Genomic DNA, 27420 nt, shown 5'->3' with positions numbered 1-27420 from the left:
TAGTTCAGAGACCCCCAAGTCCATGCTCTCAATTGCATACCCAGCAAGGGGAAGGGCCTTGCCAGAGGCCACCCAGCAGGTCAGGGTGGAGCTGGAGCTGTTCCTGCCTTGTAGCCCTGAGAGGCCAGCTCTGCCCTGGGGCAGTCGGGAAGAAGGCAGGTCCACAGGAAACAACTCATGGGAAAAAAGCCCAATAAACGGAGCCATCACTAGCAGCTTGGAGCCTCTGACCAGGAGAGGAGAAATGGAATGACACCACCCGAGACACAAGAACTTCAGTTACAGCCCAACAGACCAAAGTCAGACTTACGGAAGGACGCCAGAAGTCAGCAAGATGGATGGAAGGCCCTTTACAGACCATGTAGTCCACCATTTTACAGATGGTAACACTGAGGCCCAGAGAGGCTCAATAACTGGGAGGCAAGGAGAGGCCAGGGGCTCCTTGCCCCCAGTCCATGAGCGGCTGCAGGTCAAGAAGGTCATCCGAGGCTGGCCTGGAGAGTGGCAGGGGGCAGGGGGAGGGGAAGCCACCAGCTCTGGGGCCCCACCCACCACCCTCACCTTCCTCCCAGTCAGGACAGCAGCAGCATCTCCCTGCGAGAAATTAAACGCTCATCTCCCCCAAGAGCCACCTCCAGGGCTCATCCTGCCTTCTGTCCTGTGGGCCACAAGGGCCAGAGTGGGCCACGCTCACTCCACGGGAATTCCACGGCGGCCCCTCTCAGCTCTGCGGTTTGTCCAGGAGAAGCTGAGCTACCACAGCTCCCTGGAGTTCTAGCGGCTGGGCAAGCGATGCAGCCTCATGTCCTCCTTCTGGATGTGCTCGTAACAGGACTGGCGGGAGAGAGACGAGGCTGAAGCCAGCTGGCCTGCCCGCTTCAGCCACATGCACAGGTTCTAGGGCCTGACACTGGGGTGCACCCACCTCCCGGGCCTGGACCACCGTGTCTCCAACTCAGCCCTCAGCCACAGTCTGCAAGGAAATGGGCCCTTCCCTCTCCTATTGTGCTCAGGGATGCAGCCTGGAACACACTCAGCCCTGGGGATCCGAGGGCGGGGATGCACTGTGCCCACCTACCCCCACCCAGCCCCTTTTAACAAGGGCAAGAGCAGTGGCTCTGTGAGGACCCTTCCCATGGAGACACACAGAAGCTGTGAATTTGAGCTCATCCCCGTGATGGTGTCTGGGGTGAAAGGGGTCTGCCCCAGTGGCCAGGGCATTTCTGTCTGGGCCCACCGCCTCTGTCCCTCACCTCCAGGGCCGTGAGCAAGAAGTCATACAGGCCTCCTGTGTGGATAGGGGCCATCATATCACGGATCAGGTGGATCTCGGCTCCCAGGTGCTGGATTCTGGAGAACCACCGCCACCACAAGAGGGAAAAGGGGACCTATCAGGGACAGGCATCCAGCAGCCTGGAAGGAGCTCTGGCCTGGGTGGCTGGACACCTGGGGTGTGGTCCCTGCTCTGAGTTTGGCACCCACAGGACCCTGGGTGGGCCTCTCTGGGCCTCAGCTTCCCCATGTGTACCAAAAAAGGCTGTGTCCATAAACCCCCATGTTCAAAGACTTTGAAGTATGTCTTGGTTGGGGGTAGGCAGGGTGGGAAGGGAACCTCCTGCAGCCCACCCCCAGCTGGGACTCACTGGGCACGCGACACCACGTAGATGAGCAGCGGCAGCAGGTCGTCCATGGGCAGGTTGTGCTCCTGGCCGAGCACCCGCGACACAGTGGCCTCAATTTCCCTGTATGTCCTCTCCAGCACCTCCAGCTTCTCCCGGGGGTCCACCGTGGTGCTGCAGCAGGGTAGCTGGCTCCAGATCAAGGCCCTCAGGTTCAGCCCCAACCAGGGGCCCCAACACTCCTGCCACCCACGCCCACCCTCCCTGGGGTGTGGACTCACATCATCTTCTGCAGACATTCCGTAGCTGACAGGAAGCACTTGTCTCTGACCAGGGAGTATCTCTGCATGGTTGGGGGAGTGGGTTAGATGAGGCCGCAGCCCCCCAGCTCTGTCACCTCCTCTTTCCTCAGGGCTGGCCCCTGAGCCCCTCACCACCCACCCCCTTCCCCATCACTGGCTTCAGCCCAGCTCTGCCCAGAGGGTTGAGTTACCCAGGGCAAGTCACAGATCCACTGTAAGCCTCAGTTTACTCAACTGTAAAGTGGGGTAAATGGTCTCCAGGAGGCTGGGAGGATCAAAATGGAAAAAGAAGATAAGAATCATAACAGTCAATGGTCACTGGGTGCCGCCCAGTTCTATGTCAATGGTTCCTGAGTCCCAGGGCTTGTTGAAACACAAATTCCAAGTTCAATCCCTGAGTTTCTGACTCAGTAGGTCTGGGATGGGTTCAAGAATCTGATTTTCTAACAGGCTCCCAGACAATGCTGATGCTGCCAATCCAGCAAACACACTTTGAGAACCGATGCCCCTTGTGTTCTGGCCCACGTCACCCGACAACAATCACATGAGGCAGTACTAGTACTGCATCAGGGACTACTTCTACAGATGGGAAGACTGAGGCACGGAGATCAAGTATCTCACCCAAGGTCGTACAGCCAGTAAAAGGGTGGGACCTATGCTTGAACCTGGTCACTGTGGCTGTACACTCACCCACACGGGAAATCAGAACAGTGCAGAAAGGCTGCCGTCTCCTCCCTCACCCGCCTATGCAGCTTCTGACCAGTGAGCATGAGACAGAGAGCTGCTCGGAAGCCTGGGCAAAGCTGGGGGCCCGGCTCAGGCTCAGGCCTCCCTCTCCTGGGCAGGTAATGGGCCCACACTCTCACCTGATTGGTCGTCAGCGTGAGGTCCTTGAGGGGCCACAGGTGCCTGAAATTAAAGGAAGATGGGAAGCTTTGCCAGGACCACGGTGTGGGGTCTGAGGTCAGAGGGCAAATTCCCTGCACCTCCATGTCCCCCAGGAGGGCTGAGCAGGGGAAAGGGGCAGGGGATGCACAATGGCATCTGGGAACGCTTGTGTGAAGCCCAGGCAAGAGGAGGGCAGGAGAGATTCCCTGAGAGGGCAGCCCTCCATGCAGCCCCAAAACACGAGTGGGACTGGGACACAATGAGGAGATAGGGGGCAGTGCTGCAGGCCAGGGGACCCTCCTGGGCAAAGTCCTGGGGGTCAGGCCAGAGAGCTCAGTGGTGGAGACTGCTCCAGGGGCTCAGTGAGCTGGCCCAGGCTGGCGAGAAGTAGGGATGCCACGCAAGGCAAGTAGAGCCAATGGAGCAGGGAGGCCTGCATGGAGGAGGCGGCACTGAGGCAGCAGGAGGGGTGGGGAGGAGGGACTCTTGCAAAGCCATGGACAACCAGGTCTCTGGGCTGGTGCCTGGTCAGATACAGGAAACATTCACCACATCGGAAGGGGAAACAAGGTTTTTTGGCAGGAAAGGGAATGGGAAGCGCCATCACCTTGAGACAGAGGGAACCAGGTGTGGGAGGAGAGAGTACGTTCATGCCCTCAACACTGGTAGTATCAATGGATCAAAGGGGCATGGAGGAGAAAGAACATTTTGATGACTGAGGGCGGAAGGGAGGCCCTGACCTACTTCCGGAACAGTCCTCAGTTTCCCCTTGAGGATCTCCCCTCTCCCACTCTCAGTCCAAGGGCTGGGAGCAGGCGACCTTGCCCCAGCCCCAGTGGTAGATATTGAGGCCAGCCTGACCAATCTGGGCCACAGCCAGCATTCAGGGGCACATTCAAGACCCCAGCCAAGCCAGGGAGGAACTTCAGAGGCTCTGCTGGAGCTGTTGGGAAGGAGACACCAGCTCCCTGTGGGGCCTGAGCTGGGAGAATATAAACCTCGAGTGGCTGGTACCGTATTTGTCACCATACGGGGGAGCCAGAGAGCTCAACAGAGAAAGAGAGAAGTTGCTTCCTTTATCATGCAGCTGGACACCCAGATCCAGCCACACCTGAATCCAGCCACACCTTAGAACTTCATGGGTACACGAGCCAATTAACCTCCCTGGTCTTTTGCTGAAGACAATTTGGGTTTGTACCCTCTGCTACACAAGAACTCTGGCAAACGTGTCGTGGTGGGGAGGCTTACTTCTGTACGTCCAGGAACTCAAGCAGCTTGGTGTCGGGGAAGAGGCTAAGGTTGGCAATGCCCTGGCTGTAGAGGCTGTCCTCCCTCTCATGAAGAAGCAGGTAGAGAGTGAAGAGCTCCGAGTAGAAGCTGGGCAGGACAAGGGGTAGCACCAATCTGTGCACCTGCAGGTCCCTGAGTGAGAACCACCAGGACAGGTCAGGGTCAGCAGGGTGGGCGTGGGGATCTACTTGGGCTGCCCCTCAAAGAGCCCACAGAACTCCTTGTCCCACCACAGTGTTCCTGCCTCCAGCCTCCTCCATCCCGGAGAAAACCCTTCCCAGCCTGTTCTCAGTCATTTCACAACCAGTTGTCATCTGTGACTACCTCACTCTCTCACTTGACTTTGAGAACCAATATGGCAGCTGAGGCAGAATTTTGATCCCCATTTGATTGAAAGCAAAACCAGGGCCTTGATAGACGAGTGACCTGCAACAAAGCTCTCAGCAGCCGTTCCAAGCTAGTCCAGTTCTGCCTCCTAGTTTTCTGCACTTCCTAGGACTCAGGGGGAAGTTCTCCCTAATGTCTAACCCCATTTCCCATGCCTCCTGCAATGCAGTAACAGAAAGACCTCTCTGATCAGGATCTCTGGGCCTTGAATCTGAAGGCAAATTGTAAGGTTTGGTCTCGGAGGATTGGGGAGACAGATTTAATGACCCACTTAATTCCTGCTCTGTGTGACCTCAGGCTCAGCCCCTGCCAGGCCTCAGTTTCCACATCTGTGCACAGGGAGAAGGAGGTGCCTGAGGCAGCTGCTCACCCTCCATACACCCAAGAGATGAGGGTGGGATAACATGTTTAGAACAAAGATGCATTTGATGCACTGTGACGGTGCCCCTCCCCAGGTTGCTCAAGGAAGAGAGGTCATGGATCATTCTGATTCTTGAATGGTCAATGAACAATATTTGATCAATAGCATGAACCCTTAACATTTCCCAAGAAATACCCTCTTCCCCCAAAAGGAGGGCCCAGAAGCAAAGGTATAAGGACTCCCAGGACCTGAGCCTGGCTGCACCAGGGCAGAGAACCCCACAGACCTAATGGGGGCAGTCACCTTGTCTCTGCATCTTCATCTTCCTCTGGGGCCTGGCCCTTGCACTGTAAGGCAACCTGCAGCAGACCCCTGCAAACCAAAGGGAGGGGCGGCATGGCTGCCATCTCCCACAGAATGGGAGTCACCAAAGGCCAGGCAGGTGGGCTCCACCCCCAGAACCATGGAGCCTGAGGTCTGCAGAGCCCAGTGGCCCAAACCCCAGCAGTGAGGAGGTTGGGAGTACGGGATGTCTGCCTGAGTGTCCTGGAACCCACCAACAGAACTAACTGCAGCATCTAAAGTTTCAGTTTATAGTGTTTGACGAGGTCACAGCTCAGCTGGGACAGGACAGGAGATGGTGTCTGAGCCCAGATCAGGCTCAGCTTGCAGTGGGGTTAGAGTTCTCCTGGGGTCAGGGCTAGCCCAGGGCCTGGCTGGGGCTTGGACTCTGGCTGCAGTCAGGCCTTGCTATCACCTCCCCACCCTCTAACTCCTATGCTCACCAGCTGCATATTAACCAACCCACCCTCTGTTTTTTCTCGATCCAGACCCAAGGCAAAGGCACCCTTCCTACCCAGGGCACCAGGCAAAGCTGATGCTTGGAAAGGGCACAGCTCCCCCCACCCCTGGCCCTGGGGTCACAGGGCAGTGGTTGTCCCCATGTGCCACCAAGCTCACCTGTAAGCGGCCCAGAGTTCCTGGGCGTGCTGCTTCACCTCTTCCTGCGCCAGCCCCTGCAGGTGCTTATTGGCCCCAATGCCCGAGTATGTGGCCTGGAAGGTCAGCATCAGAGTCCGGAGCAGCTTTCCCAGGGGATGCAGAGAGTTGTTCAGGGCCTGGGCAGGTGCAAAGGCAACAAAGAGATACTCAGCACCGTGGGCTGGAGCACAGCATGCCCACGCAAGACCCCGCTTCTTAGATGGGAGCATCGAGGCCCTCTCAGCAAGGGCCCACAGGCAGGCCTTCCCCTCTGGTCAGCACCCTCCCCTGGAGCCCTTACCTTCCTGAGGCACTGCTGCAGGGCCTCGGGTGCCCGGTGCTGCAGCAGCTCCTCCAGGATGTCCTCCATTCTGCCTGCGTGGTCCTCGGGGTGGGTCCTGGGGCACCACACACACACACATCTCTCACCCACGCCCAGGCCTGCCCTCTCTGGGAAGCCTTCCTCCCCTGGCCCACTCAGAGCCCACTGACCCCAACGCTCTGGATGCCCTATGGGTGCACACGCCCACGCATGCCTGGGCCTCACCTCTCGCAGCACAGGTACTCCTGGGATTTGCGCAGCTCCCTTGAGCTCTGCACGTGGAAGCCCAGCAGGGCCTCCTGCAGGTCTCCAGGGCAGCCGGCTTGAACAAAGTCCTGGAAGGGGCCATAGATGCCCTGCCAGCGGCTCTCCACGGGGAAGACGCCCAGGCCCAGCTGCCTGCGATGGAGGCAGTGGGGGACATGGATAGGGATGGAGCCAAGCTGGACAGGACTCTGTCCAGCCCTTGGAGAGGTGGGGATATCCAGCCTGGCCCAGAGTCAGGGCCCAGGTGGGGTGGGTGGAGCGGGGGATGCAGAGCGGCCTGACCTCCAAGACTCCAGGAGGAGAAACGAGAGGCAGAGAAGGGTCAGAGAGAATCTACTCCACGGTAGAGAAAAGAGACAGGGGCACACAAAGCACTGGAAAAGAAACAGAAAGATCTGGAGAGCTGAAGGCCAAGTCCAGAGAGTGGGGTCTTGGCCTAAGAGAGACCAGGGCCCAAATCCCAGGATTCCCCCGCCACGGGACCCCACTCTCCCTCCTACCACACCTGGGTCCTTCCTGAGCTTGATCCTGTCTCAGCCAATAGGCTTAGGGGTCTGGCTGTGTGTGTGTCTGGTGCAGTGTCTAATGGAGCACTGCTCTCCCATGTCACGCTCATAGATTTTCCTACACCTGCACCCGACCCGGGCTCACACCCCTAGGGTTTGCCATCCACTTCTAGCTCCTGCTGTCAGGGAAAAGAAACATGCAGGGACAATGTGTCAAGTAATCAACATGTGAAATGCTGGCTGGCACCATTAGAACCACCACCCACACCTCAACAGACATAGTAAGAGTCACCACTTGAACCACGGTTTTCCAAGGAAGAACTCTGTCCCCATAGGGAAGAAGTCCATCCCCTTCTCAAATACCCCATGATAGGGACAGTGATTCCACTTAGTAAGTTTCCTTCTTTACCCTGGCTGCCAGGGAACTCAGAGCCAGGCTAATGCTTGATTATAAGGCCTATCTGCACCTCCCTTTCTTGTAAGTTCAACTCACACTTTAATTTTCTATCTTATTCTTGTTTGTTTTGTTTCATAAACTGTCTTGTACCCTTCCTAGAAAAAAAGCAGGGTCTAAGCAAAGCCTACACATAGTATTTTTCTCCAGTTTTGTGGCACGTGGAGTTACCGTCACATAGCCCTTAATTCCAAGAGTCTCTGACAAGGGTTATGTGACCTGAGCTCTCTGAACTCTCCAAAGAGCTAAGAGGAGGTACAGAAAAGCCGTTCTAATGAGACCTGAGCCTTTAGGGTAGAAACATAGACACACACAGACACATCCCCCAGAAAGGTTTCAGAATACACACGCCAGAGGGTCAGTCTCTCACCTCTTGCAGGTACTGCCTGGATCTGGAGGGAGGGCAGCTGTGTCCAGCACACCCTGGGTATGCAGTCCTCTCCCTGCCCCACTGCCAAAAGAGCCCTCCAGGGTGAAGCCATTAGGGAAGGTGATCTTGCCCTGGAAGCCAGGAGACGGATGCAGGGATGTCTGTCCAGCTGCCCCTCCATCCCATCATGTCAGGCCTCATGCCTGTCCATCCCGGGTCACAGAGAATAGAAACTGATGGATGGCCTTCCCACCATCCATTCAACCTGCCCCACCCCAAGGGGCTCATAATCCTCGACCCCTGCAGGAGCCCCTGCCTGTGCCCACCACCAAAGGGCTCATATCTGAGGCAGGAAACGGCGAGGGAGACAGAGAAGGGACTCACAGGTCAGAGTGGGGAGGACCACCACTGGGTCCAGAAGTAAGCAGAGGCCTCGGGAGGACATGAGGTATTACCGGCCTTGAGGAGGGGCAATTCCTCGCTGCATGGGACTGTTCCATTTACAGCATTCCTAGTCTCCATCCACTAGATGCCATAGTACCCGCCAGTCAAATAGCCCCCACATTTCCAAAGGCCCCAGCAGGGATACAACTGCCTTCTGCGAGGTCAGCTCAGGCAGAAACATACTGAAGGACAATGCCGCCAGGGGCACCTGCCCAAGGCACTGATGGTGGTGGTGGAGGGGGTGGATCCCTATCTTGGGGGCCAGGAGGGGACACAGCCAGGAGACCACCAGCACCCTCTGCACCCAAGGCAAGCCTACCTATCCCCTCTTGACTCACACCTAATCAAATCACACCTCCGCAGCAGGGAATGGTCACTGTACCCACCCCCTAGATGTAGTGGAGATGGGAGAGCCCCTCCCTTACCTGCTCTACCTACCCTCAGCCCTGGATCCAAGCAGGGAGATTATAGACCCCAGTCAAGGTCTCAGCAGGGAATGGAGTAAGGTCTCAGTGGCTCTCACCTTCCCTACGAGGGTCAGGTCCCTGGTGAAGGTGCCCTCATGCAAGTAGTCATCTTCAGTGAGAAGGATCCCTGGGCCCTAGGGAAGGAAGCGGGGAGGGTAGGAGCAGTGGGTTAGGAAGGGCAGAAGACTGGCGGTGGGGAGGGGAGGTGGGCAGTGACCCATGGGCAGAAGGGTCCTGAGCCCTGCCATACCTCCCAGGACTGTGCCTAGGTGGGATGCCAGCCCCTGGCCTTCTGAGCACTGAGCACAAGGCCCATGGACCTCGACCCTGGGTTACCTTGACCGACATCCTGGGACCTGGCTCCTCCCCTCCAGCAGCCTCTCTCAAGAAGCCTCCTGGGGGACCCTTCCTTCCCACCTACAGCTCAGGAAGTACTGGGCTTTTCCTGAACCATCCCCACTTCCCTGTCACTGACCCCGGGGACAGTGGAGCTGATCAGGCTCCTGTGCTGCATTGGCTGCCCGGAAGCTCAGAACCAAATGGGATACAATTCATGTTCTACTTATTTCTGAATCTATTTTATGTGCCTATTCTTACCTTTTCTTCCTCCTTCAATCCTTTCCAGGACAAAGTGTAGATAGACAAACAAGCCACAATATCAGTAACAGCCATCAGGCCAGAGCCTCACTATGTGCCAAGCACCTGGCAGGGTGTGGGTGAGGCAGAAGGTAAGGGCTATGCCCGGGTGCGGGAGACCTGGGCTTGAGCCTCAGTTCTGACACTCAACGGAATGCGACAGTGGGCAGGTTCTCTGACCTCTCTGAGCCTCACATTTGTCACTTTTACACTAGGGACAATAACATGACCCCAGGGCTACTGGGAGGATCCCACGAGATCATGTTGGGAGGCTTGGCCCAGAGCTTAGACACCCAGTTAGGGGTCTATAAAACATGGGTAGTAGAGGCTGCTGGCATCCTCATTACTATGCACTTCATTGTTGCTATTTTAGTGAGTCATTACGATAAGTAGTTCACCTGAGCTGCTGATGGGAAAACTGAGGCTGGGAGGCGCAGGGACTTGCCCAAGGCCAGGGTAGGTAGGTGGCAGAACTGGGTTCCTGCCCAGGTTCTGGCTCCCTCTAGCAAGTCGGAACCCCGCTTCCTGCCCCACCCACCCCTGACCAGTCTCAGTTCAGCTTTGGAGCCCCCCAGAGCAGGGAAACGGTAGCTCAGGACACACGTGGGTCACTGTACTCACCACCATCTTGTCTGCCTGGAAGGTCCCCTGGTAGCAGACACCCGCCTGGGTGACCATGACCCCTGGGCCATGGCGCTGGTCAGCCTGCCACATGCCAATATAGCGTTCACCCCTGGGGGAGGAGAGAGTAGGGCCAGAGTTGGATCAGAATTGTTCCCATGCACCTTCTGTGTGTTCTGCTGGCATGGGACCGGGGTGGGGGGCAGGGGTCAGATAAGGAGCAATGAGATGGCCTGAATCCACTCAAGTCAGACATAGGGCAGGTGAGGTGAGGACCCGCAAGAGGAACGAGGGTGGAGGAGGAAGGGAGCCTGCCTGGGGGAGGGCATCCTGGCAGGCTTCCCGGGAGAGGTGGCAGGAAGGACAGATGGAGTAAGGGTGCCATTTAACATATGCAAAGCCATTGAGGTAGGAGTGTATGATAGATACGTGGGGATGTTCAGTGGTCTAAAAGGCTGGGGGGTACACAGGTGGCATAGCAGGCATGAGGTCAGAGGAGCAGGCAAGGCCTCAAATGTCAGGCCAAGGACACTGGGCTCTGTCTCAGCCCAGAGAGCCTGGAAGGGCTGTGATCCTTTGATAGGACCAGATCAGGGGGTCAGAAACTCCTCTCTGAAAGCGTAGGGAGGGGCCAGAGTGGGGGGGCTCCTGCAGTCAAGGTCGGGGTCCCTCATCCTGAGCCTCAGCAACAACCGAGGGAGTGGAAAGAAAGCGAGGGGCCTCAGAGAGGCTCTGGGGGACAGACAGAATGGACCCAGTGATGACAGGGACCCCGTGCCCTGAGGCCTTTGGTCTGTGAGGGCCCTCTCTGCCCCTCAATCCTGGTGCGGGCTGCCGAGCACTCACCTGTCGCCGTCCTCCTCGATGCCATAGCCACTCCTCCGGCCCCTTTCCCAGTGGCCCGTGTACCTGTAGGGCTGAGGGGTCTGCGGGGTGCTCTCAAGGACCCCAAATCCATGCCGCAGGCCTTCCTGAAAGTAGCCCTTGTACACCTCGCTGGTGCTGTACCTGCAGAGGGTCACCAATGGCTGGCCCTGCCTCCCAGAGGACGAGCCTGTCCCACGAGCCTGTCCTACCATCAGGCCAAGGGTCACTTACTCACAGATGCCATAGCCGCACATGCTGCCTTCCCGCCAGTGGCACTTGTAACAGTCAAACTTATCCTCGGAGGCCTGGGGCACCAGGCGGATGCCAAAGCTGTCAGTGTGAGTGGGCAGGGAGGGAAGTCAGCACTGGGGCCACAGCCCTGGCCCAAGACACCTGTCACACCCCCTCCATGCCCAGGAGTGTCCCTGCTCTTCCAAGGGGCCTTCTCAGATGATGGGGAGAATCTGAGAGGTGCTGAGCCCCATCTTGTTCCCAAGGGCCCCTCAGGACACCCCATCTCCACCCCAACCCCCATGCACTCTGGGAGGGCCTTCTGGCCCTGGACCACTCCCTCCATGACCTGCCCCCCTCCTCAGGCCTAGTTTCCCCTTTAGGACAATGAGTGGAGCTGGACCACATGGCCTCCAAGTTTCTGCTTGAGGTTTGGGAATGTAGGATGGGGCCAGGCTGGTGACAGTGGAGAGGGGTGGAAACCACTCCCTGCCTGCCCACCACACAGTCCCGTGTCAGCCCCAGCCTTACCCGTGCTCCAGGCCCTGGCAGAAATCCCCCACATGATTCCGCCCGTCTGGCCACTTCAGGGTTCCCCTGTAACACAGTCGAGGTCCACGGGCATCAGGTCCATGGGCATCAGACCCACCAGACCTTCAACACACACAAGACCCCCAGCCAGCCTCCGCTGCAGACTCTCTCCGAGGCCTCGATCCCCCTTGGACTGGACTCTGCCCCAACTCGGTCTTCTTCTCAGAGCTTTATGACCCCACATGGGCTCTCAGCCCTTCTCTACTCCTGGCACAATGGCCCCAGCAGCCTCACAGAGTACGCTCCACACCCAGCAGGGAGAGCTCTGGAAGCATCCAGGTTGCCTTTTTCCCTTGACCAACAGGAAGCTCAGAGCTAACCTTCAAGCTCAAGCCAAGTGCTAGTCAGTGGGATTTCTACCATCCTTGTCTCCTCTTCTGACACAGCATTGCTTTTTCTGTGTTTTTGTTCATAAGCTTCCTCAAGCCCTTTCCGGAAGCAGGCAGGATATCAGAAACAAGTGGAATGCTTGCAAGCGTAAACTTGGCGAGTCCTTTCTGCTTTCTGGGCCTTGGTTTTGCCAGCTGTAGCACAAGTTGGGGCCATGTCCTTCAAAAGCCTATCTGCCTGTGGGGTCGTGTCGACCTGCAACTGAGGCCAGGTTCACCCTAGAACCTGCCCTAAGGCCTGGGGAAAGTCATGCCAGTCTCTGGGCCTCAGCTTCTGCACCTATCACCTAAAGGGGGTGATAACACTCCCCTAGAGCATTCTTGTAAGGACTGATGAAGACAGAATGTCTGCAAAACATTTCTACCACCACCAGACAATGCTATGTAGACACGAAAGTTTTCTTCCACCCGCCTGAGAACAGAATGGTAACCCACACTCGGTAGCCTCACTGTCATCAAGACTGTATCTGGCACAAACCTACAGTGGGCCAGGTCCTATCCAAGAGGACTTAAGAGAGACTCTGGGGGACAAACAGAATTCACCACAGTGGGTAACAGCCTTTGGTTCATGCCCCGAGGCAATTAGGTCCATATGGGTCCTGTCTGCCCCTCAGGCTCCCAGGAGGATCCCTGCCTTGCTTGGCCCAGAGCCTCGGTCACTCACTTGCCATGGGGCCTGCCCCAGTACCACTCGCCCTCATAGGTGGCCTGGCTGAAGCGGCCCTCCGCACGGAAGGTGTATGCTCCACAGCGGCAGGTGGGGGGTTCAGAAGGCTCCAGGCCCGCCCCCAGCACCGGGAAGTCCTTCTTCCCACGCAAGGTCTGGCACACAGCCTGGGTGACCTTCCACTGCCAGACCACCTGCGGGGGGACAGGGAAACACAGGACAGGCCACTGCTGCTGGAGGCAGCCCCTCTAGGAAGCCTCCTGGGGCGGCATCAGGTATCACCCTACCCACACCCCACTCTTATCACTTGTGGGGACCTCCAACAGCTCCTGTACTGCTCCCTGGGGCATCATCCAGACCTGAATACTTGTTTGCAGCTTCGGGCCTGCCCAGAGAGGCCAAACAGAACCTTCAAACAGGCCCCAACTCTGGCTTCACAGAGAAAAACACCTGTTCTCTTCGGCATTCTGATGCCTGAGCCCAGGCTGACCCCTGACTCACTCTGACCATGACTCCAGAGGCTTGACGTTCCCAACGAGCCTCCAGGGTTGTATACTTGTGCCCTCCCCTTACCTTCCTGTCGCCTTCCCTCACTCCCCTGACCCCACTCCCCGAATTCACAGTCCGCCCACACTCACCCGGCCCTGCGGGTCCTTGGAGCACAAGGAGAACTCTTCCTCAGGAGTGAGGAGGTGAAACATGCACCTAGACAGATGGAATTGATGAGTAGGCTCCAGCTCTGTCCAGGAGGGTGCTGAGGGCGGGCCCAAGTCAGAGCCCGGGGGTGGGCAGGTTACATGGGGTAGAGGGAGGGAAGGCCTGGGGTGTCACTGGATGGGGGTGCTCACCCGTCCTGCCCAGGTTCCACCCACACCAGCTTCAGATCAAAGGTGTGGACACTGTGGCCCTGGAAGAAGAGGGGGAACAGGTGGGCAAGACGCTCACCTATTCTCTGGTCTGGCCTTGCTCCCAGGCAGCAGCTCGCTGGCACACCGCTGGGTGTCCCCAGCATGCTCAGTGTGGTACGCCCAGCACTGAGTCCCACACCACCCCTGCCGGCTCCCCATCTCCAGGGCAGCTCCTCCACCTCCCTTCCCACCCGAGGGCCTGGCCACAAACCCAGGACCAGCCTCCCGCACCCCCGACATTCTGCTCCATCAGGGCCCTCAGAGTGGTCTTCTGGAAATGCAGCGTGGATCTTGTTAGCCCCTGCTGGAAACCTCCCTAAGGTCCCTACGGCTGAGCCTGACACCTGAGATCACACAGACCACTCCCCTCCACTGCCCGGGCCTCCTCCAGTTTGCCACAAATTCTCCTCAGCCTGAACCTTTGCATGTGCTGTTCCTTCTACTTGGAATGTCATCCCTGCTCTGAGAGACAGACCAAACCTCCCTTCCTCTGGAAGATTTTGCAGAGTGACCTTTCGCCTGGCAACAGACACAGGTGGAAGCGGCACCAGGCCCAGGCCTGAAGGGGAGGAGGAGTGTGCCAGACATGGGCCAGGACAAGAGAGGGTCCAGCACAGACAACAGGACGTGCCAAGGTCCCGAGGTGGGAAAGGGCTCAGCACCTTTTAGTGACAGTAACTTGTCAGTGTACCTGGAGCACAGAGGGTGAAATCGGGAGTGGAGGGAAACTCAAACTGAATCTAAACCCCAAAACCAGGCTTCAGGACACACAGGTTTGGATGGGCAAGTAGCATCCCTTCTAGGCCTCAGCCTCCCTATCTGCAGGGGAGTTCCAGGCTGACACTCTAGGGGGATAGAGAAGACAGTGCTCTGGCTATCACAAGGGCAATACAAGTTCAGGGGGTACTAGGCACAGCCAAGGTTATGGGCCACATAACAAATCCCAAACCCTAGTACTGGCTCCCTCCTGACTTCTGTAATGCCGAGAGCCCGGGCACTGCTGCTACATGGAACTCCTCTCTAGAAGCCTTGCATGTGCCCTGAATGGTTCACGCAGCCCTCCTCAGCCACTATGGGCCACCTATGACCATTGTCTGAGGTTCCTCTCCTATTGGAGGAAGAGAACTAGGAGTTGTCTGCCATCTGCAGAAGGACAAACTGACAACTGTCCCACTTTACAGATAAGGAAACTGAGGTGAAGACATTCAACAGGGATACCAGCTGTGGAGAGTTGAGACTGGAAGAGCCCTTCTCCATAGTCCACACTCCTTCAGGGATGGCTCCACCTGCTGCCCCCACCCTAGCACTCTGCCTTTCTGCCCCCATCACCTCCCCAGGCCCAAGTTCTTGCTCCCAGCCACATGTCTCTTTCCTACTCCTTTTTTCAACCAGCCCCCAGACCCCCACTGTGACCCCAAGACCTCTGGCCAGCCCCACCCTACCTGTAGCAGGACAAGGGCATCATCAAAGAGCAGCACACGCTCTGCCCTCAGCGGGGTGACCGTCACAGGTATGTCCTGGCTGTCTTGCAAGAGTCGGTGAGCGGGGGTACAGAGCACATCCTGGTGAGGCGAGGAGGGAGGTGCAAGGCTCAGGGACCTCTGTCCTGGAGGCTGCTGGCCAGTCCACTGCCCGCCTCTGCCCCAGGCACCTCCCCCAACACTCTGAGCATCTCCTGGAGGCTCCCAGGTCAGTGATGGGCACTGGGGCTCCAAGGTGGGGGGGTTCGTTCCTGGCTATACCCAGCAGAACAGCACAACTTCTCTTGAAGCCTTACTTTGTCCTCCTCCACCCCATCTCAGGCCACGGCCCCAGCCAAGCCCCCATCAACTCTCACCCAGGGTTCTACAATCCCTGTCTCTCTCTGGCAATTCCTGTCCCCTTCACTTGTCCTCCTAATTCTCTGCTGCACTGGGCCCCAAGCCTGTCACGCCCTGTCAGAGCACAGGGGACTTTCCCTCCTGCAGGGGCAATACAGGCAGTGACTCAGGGGTGCAATCATTCAGTGACATCCCAGGAGAGAGGGTCGGTTCTGCTGACCACTCTTCCCCAGAGCCAGAAGCTCACATCCCAGCCCAGGAGGTGCTCAGCAAATGGGTGAGGATGGCTGGACAGGGGAACATCACAGACACCTGCTTTAGCCACTGCCCCCCAACCCAGGTGGGGAAGCTGAGGCATGGAGCATGCAGCAGGCAGCTCAGGCTACCCAACGGGCCCCTGCCGGACGGCAACCCCTTCCCTCACTGCCCCTCAGGCCTCGAACTCACCCGCAGCCGACTGCTCAGAGTGTGCCAGAGGGCCTGCGTGGCCATGGCCTGGTCCAGCTCCTGCCTCATGAAGGACTGCAAGTTCCCAAAGACGGTGGCTGCGTGCACCAACAGCTCCCGGGTGGGGTGACGCTGTAGGGGGACAGAGCAGCTGGGGTGGGGTATTATCAGAATCCTCTCCCACCCTGTGATGACTGCCCCAGCCCTGGCCTGGCCCCAGCAGGTCAGGAGGTCTGGGTCTAAGTCTAAGTTTTCCCTTTTCTCCCTGCCGGCCCCTCCTCTGGTAGTAGGAGGATGCTTCCAGGGGATTTAGGACCATTCGATGACTCCCCCAGCTGGGGCTGGGCCATGTGTCCTCACACCCAGTACATGATTCTACATCTGTTCTCTGGGTCTCTGCTGCCTCCACCAGGGCAGGGCCATGTACCTCAGATACCCCAGGGCAAGGACATGTCCCTTCAAACCCCCCAGAACAAGACCATGTCCCCAAGGCATGGCCAGGTCCTTCTCAAACCAGGGTTCCTGAGTAGGCAGGTTCCCTGAGCCAGAGGCCCATTTCTCCCATCCCTCCGCTTCCCCATGGGAGACAGGCCTGATAACCAGCAATTGCCCCCCACTCCCCATCACCCCTGCTACCTACCTCCCCGACAGTGTCCCCGAGGCTCAGCAGGAGGAGCACGCACTGCTGCACATGATGGGTGAGTGGCTGGCGGAGAGCCTGGACCAGCGCTGCGCCCACTGAGCCCTCTGAGCTCATGCCCGACAGCAGCTGCCGCAGCGCCTTCCGCTGACCCTGCCAGTACTCGCTGAGTGGAGGGAGGGCCACACATCCCTTCACTCTCTCCTCTGTTCCCACACCTGCCACCATTGCCCCCTTGCCCTGGCTAATCCCCCAAATCCCAGGACCAGTCCCAGACCCCAAACCTCTCTCCCATCAGAAAAACAGTGGCTGAGTGACCCTCTTGGAGATTTGGTAGCAGTATCTCAGAGATTAAAGCCCACCCTGAGTAGCAATTAGGAATGCTTCCTCAACCCAGGGTCACTCCTGTTAGTTGGTATATGGATTCTGCTCACAGCCTCACTAGGCTTCCCTCCCTCTCTTCAGTGTGGATCAGCGTGTAATTGCTAGAGCCAGGATTGCTCAGGATGAGTCCCGGGCTGTGACACTCACTGCTCTGGGGACGAGGCTTCCCCAAGCCCTCCCTCCCAGACACCCCCAACTCAGAGGCCCACTGCAGCACTCCGTGCTCACCTCCTCCTCTTTACTGCCTTCTGAAAGGCCTGTACTGCCACGCAGCTTGTGTAGGACTCGATGTACCTGTAGGTAGCACAGGGGACACCCAGCAAGCCCAACCCTCAGCTCCAGACCCAAGCCCCTGCCCTTCTGGTGTCCCCAGATCCCACCCACTGAGTGGCTGCAGCCCTGAGGGCCTGGCTCTGGGCACTGGTTACCTTGAGTCTTAACTGACCCAAGTAGACAATTCTAACTCAAAGTCTCTTTTCCCTAGGAGGCCACCAGGCTCAGATCTGGGGTGCCTGAGCCTGCCACTAGGCTAACACCCAAACCCAGGGCTGAACCCAGACCTTTGCCAAAGCCCTGACCCAGGTGAGTCCCAGTGCCAGCCCCAGCCCCGCCTCGGCTATCTTACTGCACGTGGACTTGCAGGACACGGTCAGCGCTGTGCAGCAGCAGCAGGGATTCCAGACTGGTGGAGTCCGGGTGGCGCAGCCTCTCCTGCAGTGAGTGCAGGCTTTCCTCCGTCACCTCCCACAGCTGCTGGGAGCTCCTGTGCAGCTGCTGCAGGAGCTGTAGGCACTCTCTGCCCCAGGGATCTGCGGGCTCTGGAGCTGGGGCAGGAGCACAAGCACACCGTGAGGGGAACAGGGCCGCTCCGCCTCCCAGGCAGCACGCAGAGGCCCTGGGTGGTCACCTGAGGGGCAGCAGCACCCCTAGCCCTGGAGCTGCAGCTAGGGTCCCACATCCCTGGGGTCCTTGGGACAGAACTGGAAGCCCATGTGCCCCCTTGAGCTCAGCAAGGGATGGGCAGGCTACAGCAGTGGGCAGCACCCTTGTGGATTCAACAGGGGCACGTGTCCACCTCCTCACTAAACAGGGACAGCACTGATGACCTAGGGCCACCAAGTACAAGAATTCCCCGAGTTTCAGAGCTTCCTCAGGTCCAGAATGTGGAGTCCATAGGGTCCTGTAGTCTCCTGCCATTCACAGATACACCAACACAGCCCCCAAGAGGAAGGCACCTGCCCAAGGTCATTTTGTAAACCGGGCAGCCTGCCTTCCAGTCATGCCCTGGGTGAAAGCAAGATGAGAATTCAGGCAGAGAATCCAGGCCTGTGCCCTGGGAGAGATGGAACATCGTCTCCATTCACAGCAGGTCTGGGCTAGAATGGGGTTCACAGCCTGGTTCCCTGGGGTCCCTTTGAGAAGGAAGCAGCCAGCAACTGGGGGTGAGGGCCCTGGATCCATCCAAAGACACCCACACCAAATGTCACCGCTCCCATTTGCAGCTGAGAAAGCTGTAGCTCAGAAGGTCCAACAAGGGAGGACTCCTGTCCCTAGGACGGTTCCTGCATCCCCCACCCTCCCCTCAACTCACCGGCCTCCAGAAGGGGCTGGAGGACAAAACTGTTGATGCGTGCGAGTGTGGCTGAGAAGACCTCCTCCAGCCGCAGCAGGGCTGCCTCCTCAGGGCTGCACATGGCCAGGGTGCCAGACTCAGGGCCTGAGAACCAAGCACAGATTAGAGCGAATAGCAGCCATGGGAGCAGGGTGCCCTCTCAGGCCATATGCCCAAAAGCAAGGCCCATGACCACCCTACCTCAGAACTGAGCAAGGAGCCCATGTCACCCCAAAGGGGGGTTTCTGAATTGGCCAGTGACCCCTGCTCATGCTCCACTTGGGCCCAGCTGAGGGGAGCCTGAAGGAGTGGGAAAGAGGGCTCAGAACTGCCAAGGGAAGCATCTATTTTTTACCAAAAAGGCAGATGCTCCTTAAGCCCTCTGACCTGCTCATTCCTCTGCTCCAACACCCACCATGGCTCTCAAGGGCTCAGAGTAACATCTAGTAGTGCTCCAACCTAGCCCTCTCTCCACTGACTCTCTGGAAACAAGGACATACTCTCGGAGGAGCACAGCCTTTATCTCAAGGCCATGGCTCAGGACCCCCTGTCACCCAATAGGGCTATGTAGGAGAGGTCTGGGGGAAGTGGGAAATTTCCTGCTGGAGCCATGAAGGATGGGCAAGAAATAAAGAGGCAGAGAGGAGGACAAGGCATGCAGGTGGGGGAACCATGAGAGCAAAGGCTACCTAAGTGGCTAACAGAGGAGCCATGGAGCGCCTCAGAGTGGGGGAGTGATGGGATTCAAAGTCAGACTTGGGGACACGGACTTGGTGACAGTTTCAGAGGAGATGATTCCAAGCCATGAGAGGGTGAGGTGAGTGTGGGCAGGAGCCAGACACTTCATGCCCCCCTGCAACCGGCAGGACAGGTTCTACTCCAGACGTGGGGGCCATGGGGGTGGGCAGGTCTTTGGACCTCCTGCCCTGGAAAGCGGGACCCTCCAAGAAAGCAGCATCACCTGAGAACGCAGCCTCCTGACTGGAGGGAGGGGGAGCAAGGGGCCTGGGTTCAAACCCACCCCCATAGCCAGGCTGCATCCTCCAATCAGACACAGCCCTCTCCTACCAGACCTGGCAAAGGAGGTCATCTGCCCAGATTACGTGACTGTACGTCTCAGGGTTGAGAATTAGAGAGTCTTTTAACCCCAGACCCTCAGACTCAGCCTCTCTCCGACTGTGACACTCTGAGGCTCTGAGTTGGTTGACCTGGGTGGGGCTGTAGACATAATATGAGGTGATACAGACAGACCCAAAGGATCAAATGGGAAGGGGTCTCATCCCTCCCCACCCAACCCCAAAGACACCAAAGGGCATTCCAGGCCCCTGACAGAGACTACAATTCCCAGGGAATTGGCTCTGGGGCAGAGTGAGATGAGTGCCTCAGAACTCTGGCCAAGGGCCCAGGCCCAGGCATTCCTGCCCCACCTTTCCTGCTGTTGTTGCTTCAGGAGGGCGAGGCCTTGGGAGGGAGAAGCAGGAAGGAGAAATGGCTGGACACCCAACTGCAGCCTTCTCTTTCTGCTGGCCCCCTGCAGCAGCCCCAGCCCCCTGTGGAGGACTGGGGGAGGGTTGCTCCAAGTCAGCTCAGACATACCAGGACAACACAGCCAAGGAGTCAGGGGTACAGCAAGTGCGGCCTGGGCCCATCTGACCCTCACCCATATCTCCAGAAACTGGTGGAATGGAAAGACCCTTTGGGAAGTGACCTTTCCACCCTCAGCTGGCAGTCTGTCGGGATCTGAGCTGAGAGGTGAGGACACCAGCTAAAGATGGAGGGGGGGAGGGTGCAGCCAGGATGGGAGGTACAGACTAGGAACCAGATCAGGGTGAGCTGGGGACCTGCAGCAGATAACTCACTGTTGCGAGGCCTTGCACATCAGATCCCTGACACTTACCTGGGGCCCACCCCAACCAATGCCACGCCCAGGGCGCTCCTATCCCCCTTAGGTTTCCTCCCCTTGCCCCCATGGGGCTGGCAGAAGCTCCCCTACCCTGGACCCCTGGCTCACACCTCAGCAGCTCCCACAGGACCCCCTTCTGACCTCTGCCCAGCTATTCGGCCCTGGCCATGCCCCAGCTTATCCAGAGCCCTGCTCTTCTCTGGGCTTCAATCACCTCCTCTGTGAAATGGAGGTCTGACTAAATCACAGCTTTTCAAACTATTTTAGTCCTCCCTAGAAAGGATAAACCGGTGGAGGGGAGCTCCTCTGGGTATGGGGACCTGCTCTTCAGTCTCCCTTATCTCTCAGTGCAGCCTGGGGCCCCTAAGGATGAGTCTTACCGACACAAACTGGCAACACTACTCTGGGACCCTTCCAGGTCTGTGGCCCCAAAAGGATCTCTAACCCTAGGAAACCGAGTCACACTGCCCAGAGGAAAGGCCAGAGGTTAAACATGGCTGGTGAGACGGTGGGTGGGGAGGAGACTGCAGCTGAGGCTAGAGAGTGGTCCCGAGAGCCTCTGCTCCCAGGCTAGGGAGTTCTGGGGCTTCATCCCGAAGGCAATGAGGAGAGCGTGAGGGCAGGGACCAGGCCAGGCGTGAGTGTGCCTGAGTGTGTACACTGGCAAGAGAGGAGGAAGAGGTGCTGAACCTAACACCACAGGCACCCGGCAGGAGTCTCCCCTTTCAAACCCCAGTCCCACCTCCAACCCACTCCTCTCTGGTTAAGGGCATGGCCTCCTTACCCTCTCACTCCATCCAGCTCTAAGGTTCCTTAGTAGCAGACTGCACATGATGTACATATGTGGAAGCAGGCCCAGAAAGGAATGGGAGGGCCCAGGGACACTAACTGTAGAGCATGTACAGGGCTCAGACCCAGGCCTCTGGCTCCCAGTCCCACCAAGCTCACCTGAAAGGCTGGGCGACTCACCTTAGGGCACACAGCAAGTACCTAGGCTTCCCAGGCAGCCTTCATGTTCACCATGGGGCGGGGTGAGGACAGACTGGCTAGTCTTGGCGTGTCCAGGTGAGTCAGCTGCCAGTCCCCGTGGTAATCTAACCAGCAGCCAGACCTTCGTGCTCGCGCTCTCGCTCTCTCTCTCTCTCTCTCTCTCTCTCTCTCTCTCTCTTGCATTCTTGGTCTCTGTCCATGCTGGGCCCCTCTCTCCCTTGCCTCCTCCAAGGCCTGGCCCCTCAGGCCCCTGGGCCACACCCTGTCATGGTACTCACTCTGTTAGTTCCTGGTCTGGACAGGCAAGGAAGTGCTGCTTGCTGTGGAGGCTTTTTCCTGGGCTGCCTTGGAACCCCCTTTGATCATCCAGCAAACTCAGTGGTAGGCAGAGGAGGGAGGAGCTGCCCAAGGGAGGGGGCGCTGAACTGTCACAGCTGACGGGTCCCAGCCTCCACCTGGGCCTCTCCCCCCACCCTACCCCCACAACCTTCCTCTGCCCTTCCGTGGCTTCAGGCTTCTTGTCCTAGACCCCATCCCCCACCCCCCACCTTCCCAATCTCTCTGGTCGCTTTTTTCACAGCTTTCCTTCCTCTTCCTGGCCAGGTACACGCAGTCACTGGAATTTCCCAAACATGGGATCCAGTTCCCACCACCAGGTATTTGCCCATGCCGTTCTCACTGCAAGCAACACTAGCCGGCGTCACCTCCTCCTGGCAGTCTCTCAGGCTGGGTGAGGCCCCGCGGGGTAGCCCCACAGCCCAGGCCAAGCCCCTGGGCACTGCCCACGTGTGTCTGCCCTCGTGTCAGGCACGGGCCCAGGGAGGCTGTCCTGTGGTGACAGGGTGACCAAGGGGCAGGGAGGACGAAGCTGAACCCCGCTGGGAGGGAGGGACCTTCGGACAAACTCGGACGGCCCGGGTGTGAGTGCTGCCGGGGACCGAGGAGTCGTGGAGGGGCGGCGCGCGGCGGCCCGAAGGGGAGCGGAGACTAAAGTCCCACCTGGAGCGAGGAGGGGCGGGGAGCAGAAGGGCTCTACCCCAGACGCGCGACCTCCACCCCTCCCTTACCTGTGCGGCGCAGGGGCTCACGCCGGGAAAGCCGCCGCGGTCGCTCTCTCGTGGACGCCCGCCCCACGTCGGCCCCGCCCCTGCAGGTCCCGCCCCCGAAGGCCACTCCACCCCCACCCCACCCAGTCCCCGCCTCGCCTCAGGGTACCGCTCCGAGTCGAGGACGGGGGCCTGCCTGGAAGTAGGCGGGGCTTGGCGTCCATCTGCCTCGCGCACTAGGGCTCTCCTGAAGTCTCAATCTGCTGTCTTCCAGGGTCTGAAGTCTCCTGGGACACAGTGGGGGGGTGGGAGAAGGAGGAGAGGAGGTGGGAGCTTGACCCGTCCCTCGCTCCCCTCAACACACACACGCACACGCTCTTGCTCACGCCCAGGAGAGCCGGGGTGTGTCTAGGAAGCAGTCTTGGTTTCCTCGTCCCGGCGGGGTCTTTTCCAATCCCCCTCACCTCCCCCCCCCCTCCGCCCTCATTCTGACTCCCTGCGGGCCTAGGTGCAGCCCGGTGACCTTCCTCCGCCCGCACCAGTCACAGGGGCCGGCACGAGAGGAGCACCAGGTGGGTTCGTGAAATCTGTGGCCGATAGTAGGGTAAACCGAGGCTGCCCCCGGTGGGCAGGGTGTCCGTGGCCAGCGGCCACTCCTGAATGACCTTGGGGAAGTCCCCTGCCCGCACTCCTGAGTCTCAACATGGCTCGGTAGAGCGTGAAGCCAGCGGTTGTCTGCGCGCCAGGGCCTGCGACCTTGGAAAAGGTGGCGGGGAAGCGTTGTTCCAGCGGACCTCCCGGCAGGGGGAGGGCCCACGGTTCAAGCCTGTAACAAAGGAGTCTGCTGTCTGCCTCCGGTTCTCCATTCACTTACCGAGGCACGCGGATTCCAGGGAATGACCCACATCACTGCCCCTTTCACGGCTGACAACACTGAGGCCGAGAGGCCCCATCCAGAGACAGGCAGTGGAAATGCAGAAAGGATGGCCCACCAATGCTCTACTCAAGTCTGAGCTGGTGGGAGGCATGCCCCGTCCTGCCAGGCTGAAGAGAGATCCCCAGTGGAGTGGAGTACATGGCGGGTTGCAAGCGTTCCTTCACAGATGAGCAGGGTCTTGGCGGGTTTGTGAGTGGCCTGGCACATTGTGGTGGGCAGGCAAGAGGTCTCTGGGCCTTGGGAGGAAGGGCCAAGGGCTGAAGAGTGGCCATAGCCACATGTGGAGAGAGCAAGGTGATCCAGGAGCGTATGGTCCCACCACTTGGCAACAAACAGGGCAGGCAGGCCAGGCCCTGAGCAGGAGGGGTCTAATCTTGTGCTGGGTGTCTCTGGGCCAGCCCTTCCCCCTCTCTGGGCCTCAGTTTCCTTATCTGTACCTGTAGCTGAGGGAAGGCAGTGCTGCCTGGGCTCAAGCAGGAAGAGAAGCACCTTGTTGACTTCCTCCTTAGAGCCTAGATTTCCTGTTCAGCCACATCTAGGGGAATTGGAAGGCTGGGGGCTGGTCTTCCCTCACTCATTCCCCACTCACTGGGTAGCGTCACAGCCATTGCCAAGCCCAGTTTTACACCTGATAAATGGGGCAAGACCTGCCCAGCCTCTCTCCCAGCGTTGTTGGTAATTTGTAGTGCCCGGTAGTGCCCAAAAGACCCTTGGCCCCCTGCAGTACAGCCCAGGGCCCTTACAACCCCACCACAGATGTGCACACACCCACCTGCACCTCTCCTACACCCCCTGCACACATACATGACTCCACAGTCACGGGAATGTGGTGGTGTGTACACTTACCTGTGTCACACGGACCCATCTGCTATTGAACCCACTGGCAGGGCCTCCATATTGCATAACTTGGGTGGCAGCTCTGTACATGTGCACGTGTGCAGACTCACACACTGCTCCATGGAATGCGCACTGAGAGACCCAGGCGTGCGGAGTGCATGTGTATTCCCACGTACTTGAGTGCCCTGGGACATAAACGCATGCTGATGAACACACAGGTCTCATCCAGGCCCAGCTCAGCCCCAGAGCTATTCTGGGCCAGGCCCGAGGCCAACAAGGTCAGAGACTGCCAGCTCCCAACAGGCCCCAGCCACTGTGTCACAGGCCTAGGCCACCCAGCCCCCACCCCCAGCCCAGGCTGAGTCCAAGATGCACTGGATCTCAGCCTGGCTCTGTGACTAGGGGGATCCTCGCTCCCTACCCCCTGCTTCCCCAGAGCTGAACCTTGAGCTCTGGGGTTTCAGGCTCCAGAAGAGAATGTCCACATGGTCCCCTGGCCCCTGCCAAATGACTCTGCCCACAGCTTCCAACCCAGAGGCCCTGGAGCCTGGACTGGATCCCTACAGGAAACCCATAGGAGCTAAAAATAATACACAAGGGACAAACAGGATTCTGCAGGCCAGCATTCATGCCACCATGCATGGAGGGAACACTATCTTCCAGGGAAGCCAGGCTGGAGAGCATGGGGGTCCAGAGCTCCGCCACCCCAGACCTGATGGGCCCAACTGGGAGTGGGGTGCAGGAATATATGGGGACCCTCATAAGAAGTAGAAACAGTACTGGACAGTGAGCAGAGCTCTGGGTTAGGAGCTGAAAACTGAGTTTGAGGCCCCAGTTCCTGAGTGACCTTAGGTAGGACACAACCCCTCTCTGGGCCTCAATTCTTTACAAGTAAATGGGGGGAGGAATAAAAAGGTGGAAAAGGCTTTAGCTTCCAGGATGTCCCTCTCACTACGGTGTTTAACACTGGAAAACTGGAAACATGCAAATATTCGAGAATAAGGAATTGATTGAACAAAGTATAGTTGGGTTTTATACAATGTAATTTCACACTGCCTTTAACAACAGTAACAGCAATAATCATAACGACTTGCATTTACTGAAGGCTTGTAATGTGCAGGTGCCATGATACTGTAGTTATACCCATTTTAGAGATGAGGGATTGAAGCTTGGAGAGGTTCAGTAGCCCACTGAGAGCTCACAGCTGTCAATATGACCATGACCCATAAGTCTTCACTTTCAGCTTTAATAACTTCAGAAGTTATAAAGTATAAAACTACAAATTTACAAGAAACGTAATTTGAAAGTTTCATTCCTTATATTTTCTTTATGCTAATTTCATCGTGAATTTTGGATAACTTTAATTTTTTTCTGTCAAGTTTTGCCATCTTCAAAGGGCAAAAAAGGAAATTTAAATAATTAAACTTTCAAATGGTGTCTCTTGTAAGTTTGCAGCTTTATACTTCTGAGGTTATTAAAGCTTAAAACTGCACTAAGCCTTTTGGGCCATCTTGTTATTTTAAGTCAGTTTGACTCCAAAGCCTGCATGACAGTATTGACACTGTGTTTGGGGCATGTGGGGATCTAGGATGTTGTATTGGGAAAAAGCTCTGGGAAAAAGGTATATGATAAATAGCATACAGTGAGATTTCAGCTGTGTTCAACAGCCTGCTAAGAGGTAAAGCCCACTTGGAGCAGAGGCCATATCAAGGGACACTGGGGACACACATGATTGTATTCCCTTTCAGATTTCTTCACTGGGCTTTCCCTACCTTTTGGATGGAAAGAAGCAATGACACCCTCCCCTCCCGGGCTGAGCGGTCCCATCAAGGAGAGCCAGCTTGTACTCATCACTCCCATAATTGTTAGATCATATAATCCTCCCATCAGCCCTGTGATGAGAGTCTTGCCCTCTCCATTCCATAGATGAGGACATCAAAGCAGAGAGGGGTAATGGTTTACTCAAGGCCACTGTCAGGCTCACTAACCTCAGCCCAGTCCAGCCAAGGCTTCTCTGACCCCATTGTCCCAAGGGTGACCTCCCTGGCTGGTCAGTGTGGCTTTCATAACAGATGGCTTGAAGAAATGGTGGGCAGAGAGCTGCAGCAAGTGATTTGGGCTTCAGTGAAATTCTTGTTTGCCTGACGAGGGCAAGCCTGGGGAGTGTGGGGTGGCCCAGCCCACCCAGTCCCCAGACTTTTCTACCCACTGTCAAGGGTCTTCTCGATGGACCAGCTGTCCTTTGCCAGTGGTTTTCTCATTTTCCTGCCTGCCCTGTCATCTCCTAGCCCTGACGCCTGTAGGTATCCACAGCTGGCCCTCTCCTCTCTGCTGCAGCCTGCCTTGGTCCTTGCCCATCTATGGCACCGCCAGGCAGGAGCTGCAAAAGACTCTAGATCTACAGGGTCCCCAGTTCTGAGGGCAGGCCCAAGGCCCAAAGCACCCCAGCCTGCACAGGTCTCCACTGGTGCCCTTGGTGATGAGGAATGCAGGGGTCCAACACCTGGGCTGCTTCTCAGATTAATAATAGTGGAAGGAAGGAAAGGAGAGAGAGGGGAGGATGGATCAGAGGAGTCTCCCTATTGCAGGCCTCCCCACTCCTCTTCCAAAGTCCTCCCCAGGTCTCCACAGCTCCTCCGAGCCTCCCTCCCTCAGTCCCTGGGTTGTCAAGGCTCACTCTGAGGTCAGGACCAGAGTGCAGTGTGGGCCAGGTTCAGTGTGAGGTCAGGGTCATGGCTCAGACTGGAGTGAGAGTCAGAGCTCAGGCTGGGGCAGAGGCTGAGGATCAATCAGAAACAGAACATGGTCCTCCAGCCCTTCCAGGGGGAGCCCACCCTGTCCTGTGGGGTCACAGATGCTGGCTCCTTCAGGAACCTTCCATCACACCCGCAGCTGGCTACTGTGACCATGCCATCCCCTGTTCCCCCTCTCCCTCCCCCCTGATCCGGTGTCCAGGGTGACCAGAGCTGCCTCTGGGCAGGAAGCCAGCCCAGAAAGCCCAGGACATCCCCAGCACCTGTCACCATGGCAACCTGCCTGCCATGCCATTCCCAACCCCCCCAATCTGGTCCAGTACAGTTTTTCAAATTCAGAACGTCAGAATGGGAAGGGCCTCCTAGATCAGCAGATTCCAGCCCCTCCCTTTTGTCCCAAATGAATAAACTGAGGCCGGAGTGGGGAAGGGAAGGTGGGACCTGTTGTTCAAGGACCTGACCCCAGCCTGTCCTCCCTCCCAC

At 57.7% G+C, this 27420-nt stretch overlaps 1 protein-coding gene across 7 annotated transcripts; it reads right to left on the bottom strand.

Annotated features, from left to right (window-relative positions):
• Positions 1 to 335: 335 nt before the first annotated feature.
• Positions 336 to 22497, bottom strand: ALS2CL (ALS2 C-terminal like). 7 transcript variants are annotated; one of them, XM_082637964.1, is made up of 28 exons: positions 22432 to 22497; positions 21344 to 21765; positions 18451 to 18576; positions 17485 to 17683; positions 17088 to 17153; positions 16476 to 16641; positions 15836 to 15967; positions 15011 to 15130; positions 13509 to 13567; positions 13299 to 13365; positions 12658 to 12854; positions 11545 to 11610; positions 11014 to 11112; positions 10762 to 10923; positions 9916 to 10027; positions 8715 to 8792; positions 7748 to 7878; positions 6376 to 6549; positions 6130 to 6226; positions 5808 to 5965; positions 5151 to 5219; positions 4058 to 4231; positions 2788 to 2830; positions 2157 to 2186; positions 1901 to 1962; positions 1644 to 1793; positions 1254 to 1350; positions 336 to 834 (listed from the first exon to the last, which is right to left on the bottom strand). In XM_082637964.1, exons 3-28 carry the CDS (start codon positions 18551 to 18553, stop codon positions 775 to 777), a joined length of 2871 nt encoding a protein of 956 aa, XP_082494090.1. In that variant the 5' UTR covers positions 18554 to 18576; positions 21344 to 21765; positions 22432 to 22497; the 3' UTR covers positions 336 to 774. The 7 variants fall into 7 exon arrangements, with proteins under 7 accessions (XP_082494090.1, XP_082494089.1, XP_082494093.1 ...); XM_082637963.1 differs by having other exon boundaries at positions 21643 to 21765; XM_082637967.1 differs by lacking the exon at positions 1254 to 1350 and having other exon boundaries at positions 21643 to 21765.
• Between the last annotated feature and the right edge of the window lie 4923 nt (positions 22498 to 27420).

Source organism: Mesoplodon mirus (assembly GCF_964341445.2).
Source record: "Mesoplodon mirus genome assembly, chromosome: 12".
Lineage (NCBI taxonomy): Eukaryota > Metazoa > Chordata > Mammalia > Artiodactyla > Ziphiidae > Mesoplodon > Mesoplodon mirus.
Note: the sequence above shows the minus strand (reverse complement) of the source record. Positions and strands in the feature narration are given on the sequence as shown.

Excerpts from the sequence above, each read along its gene's own strand:
- ALS2CL (XM_082637964.1), bottom strand. The coding sequence starts at position 18,553 with ATGTGCAGCCCTGAGGAGGCAGCCCTGCTGCGGCTGGAGGAGGTCTTC. Across the intron at positions 15,968-16,475 it reads TCGGGGACACTGTCGGGGAG|CGTCACCCCACCCGGGAGCT; the intron begins GTAGGTAGCAGG and ends GTCCCCCTACAG. Across the intron at positions 6,550-7,747 it reads CCAGGCAGTACCTGCAAGAG|GCAGCTGGGCCTGGGCGTCT; the intron begins GTGAGAGACTGA and ends CCTCCATCGCAG.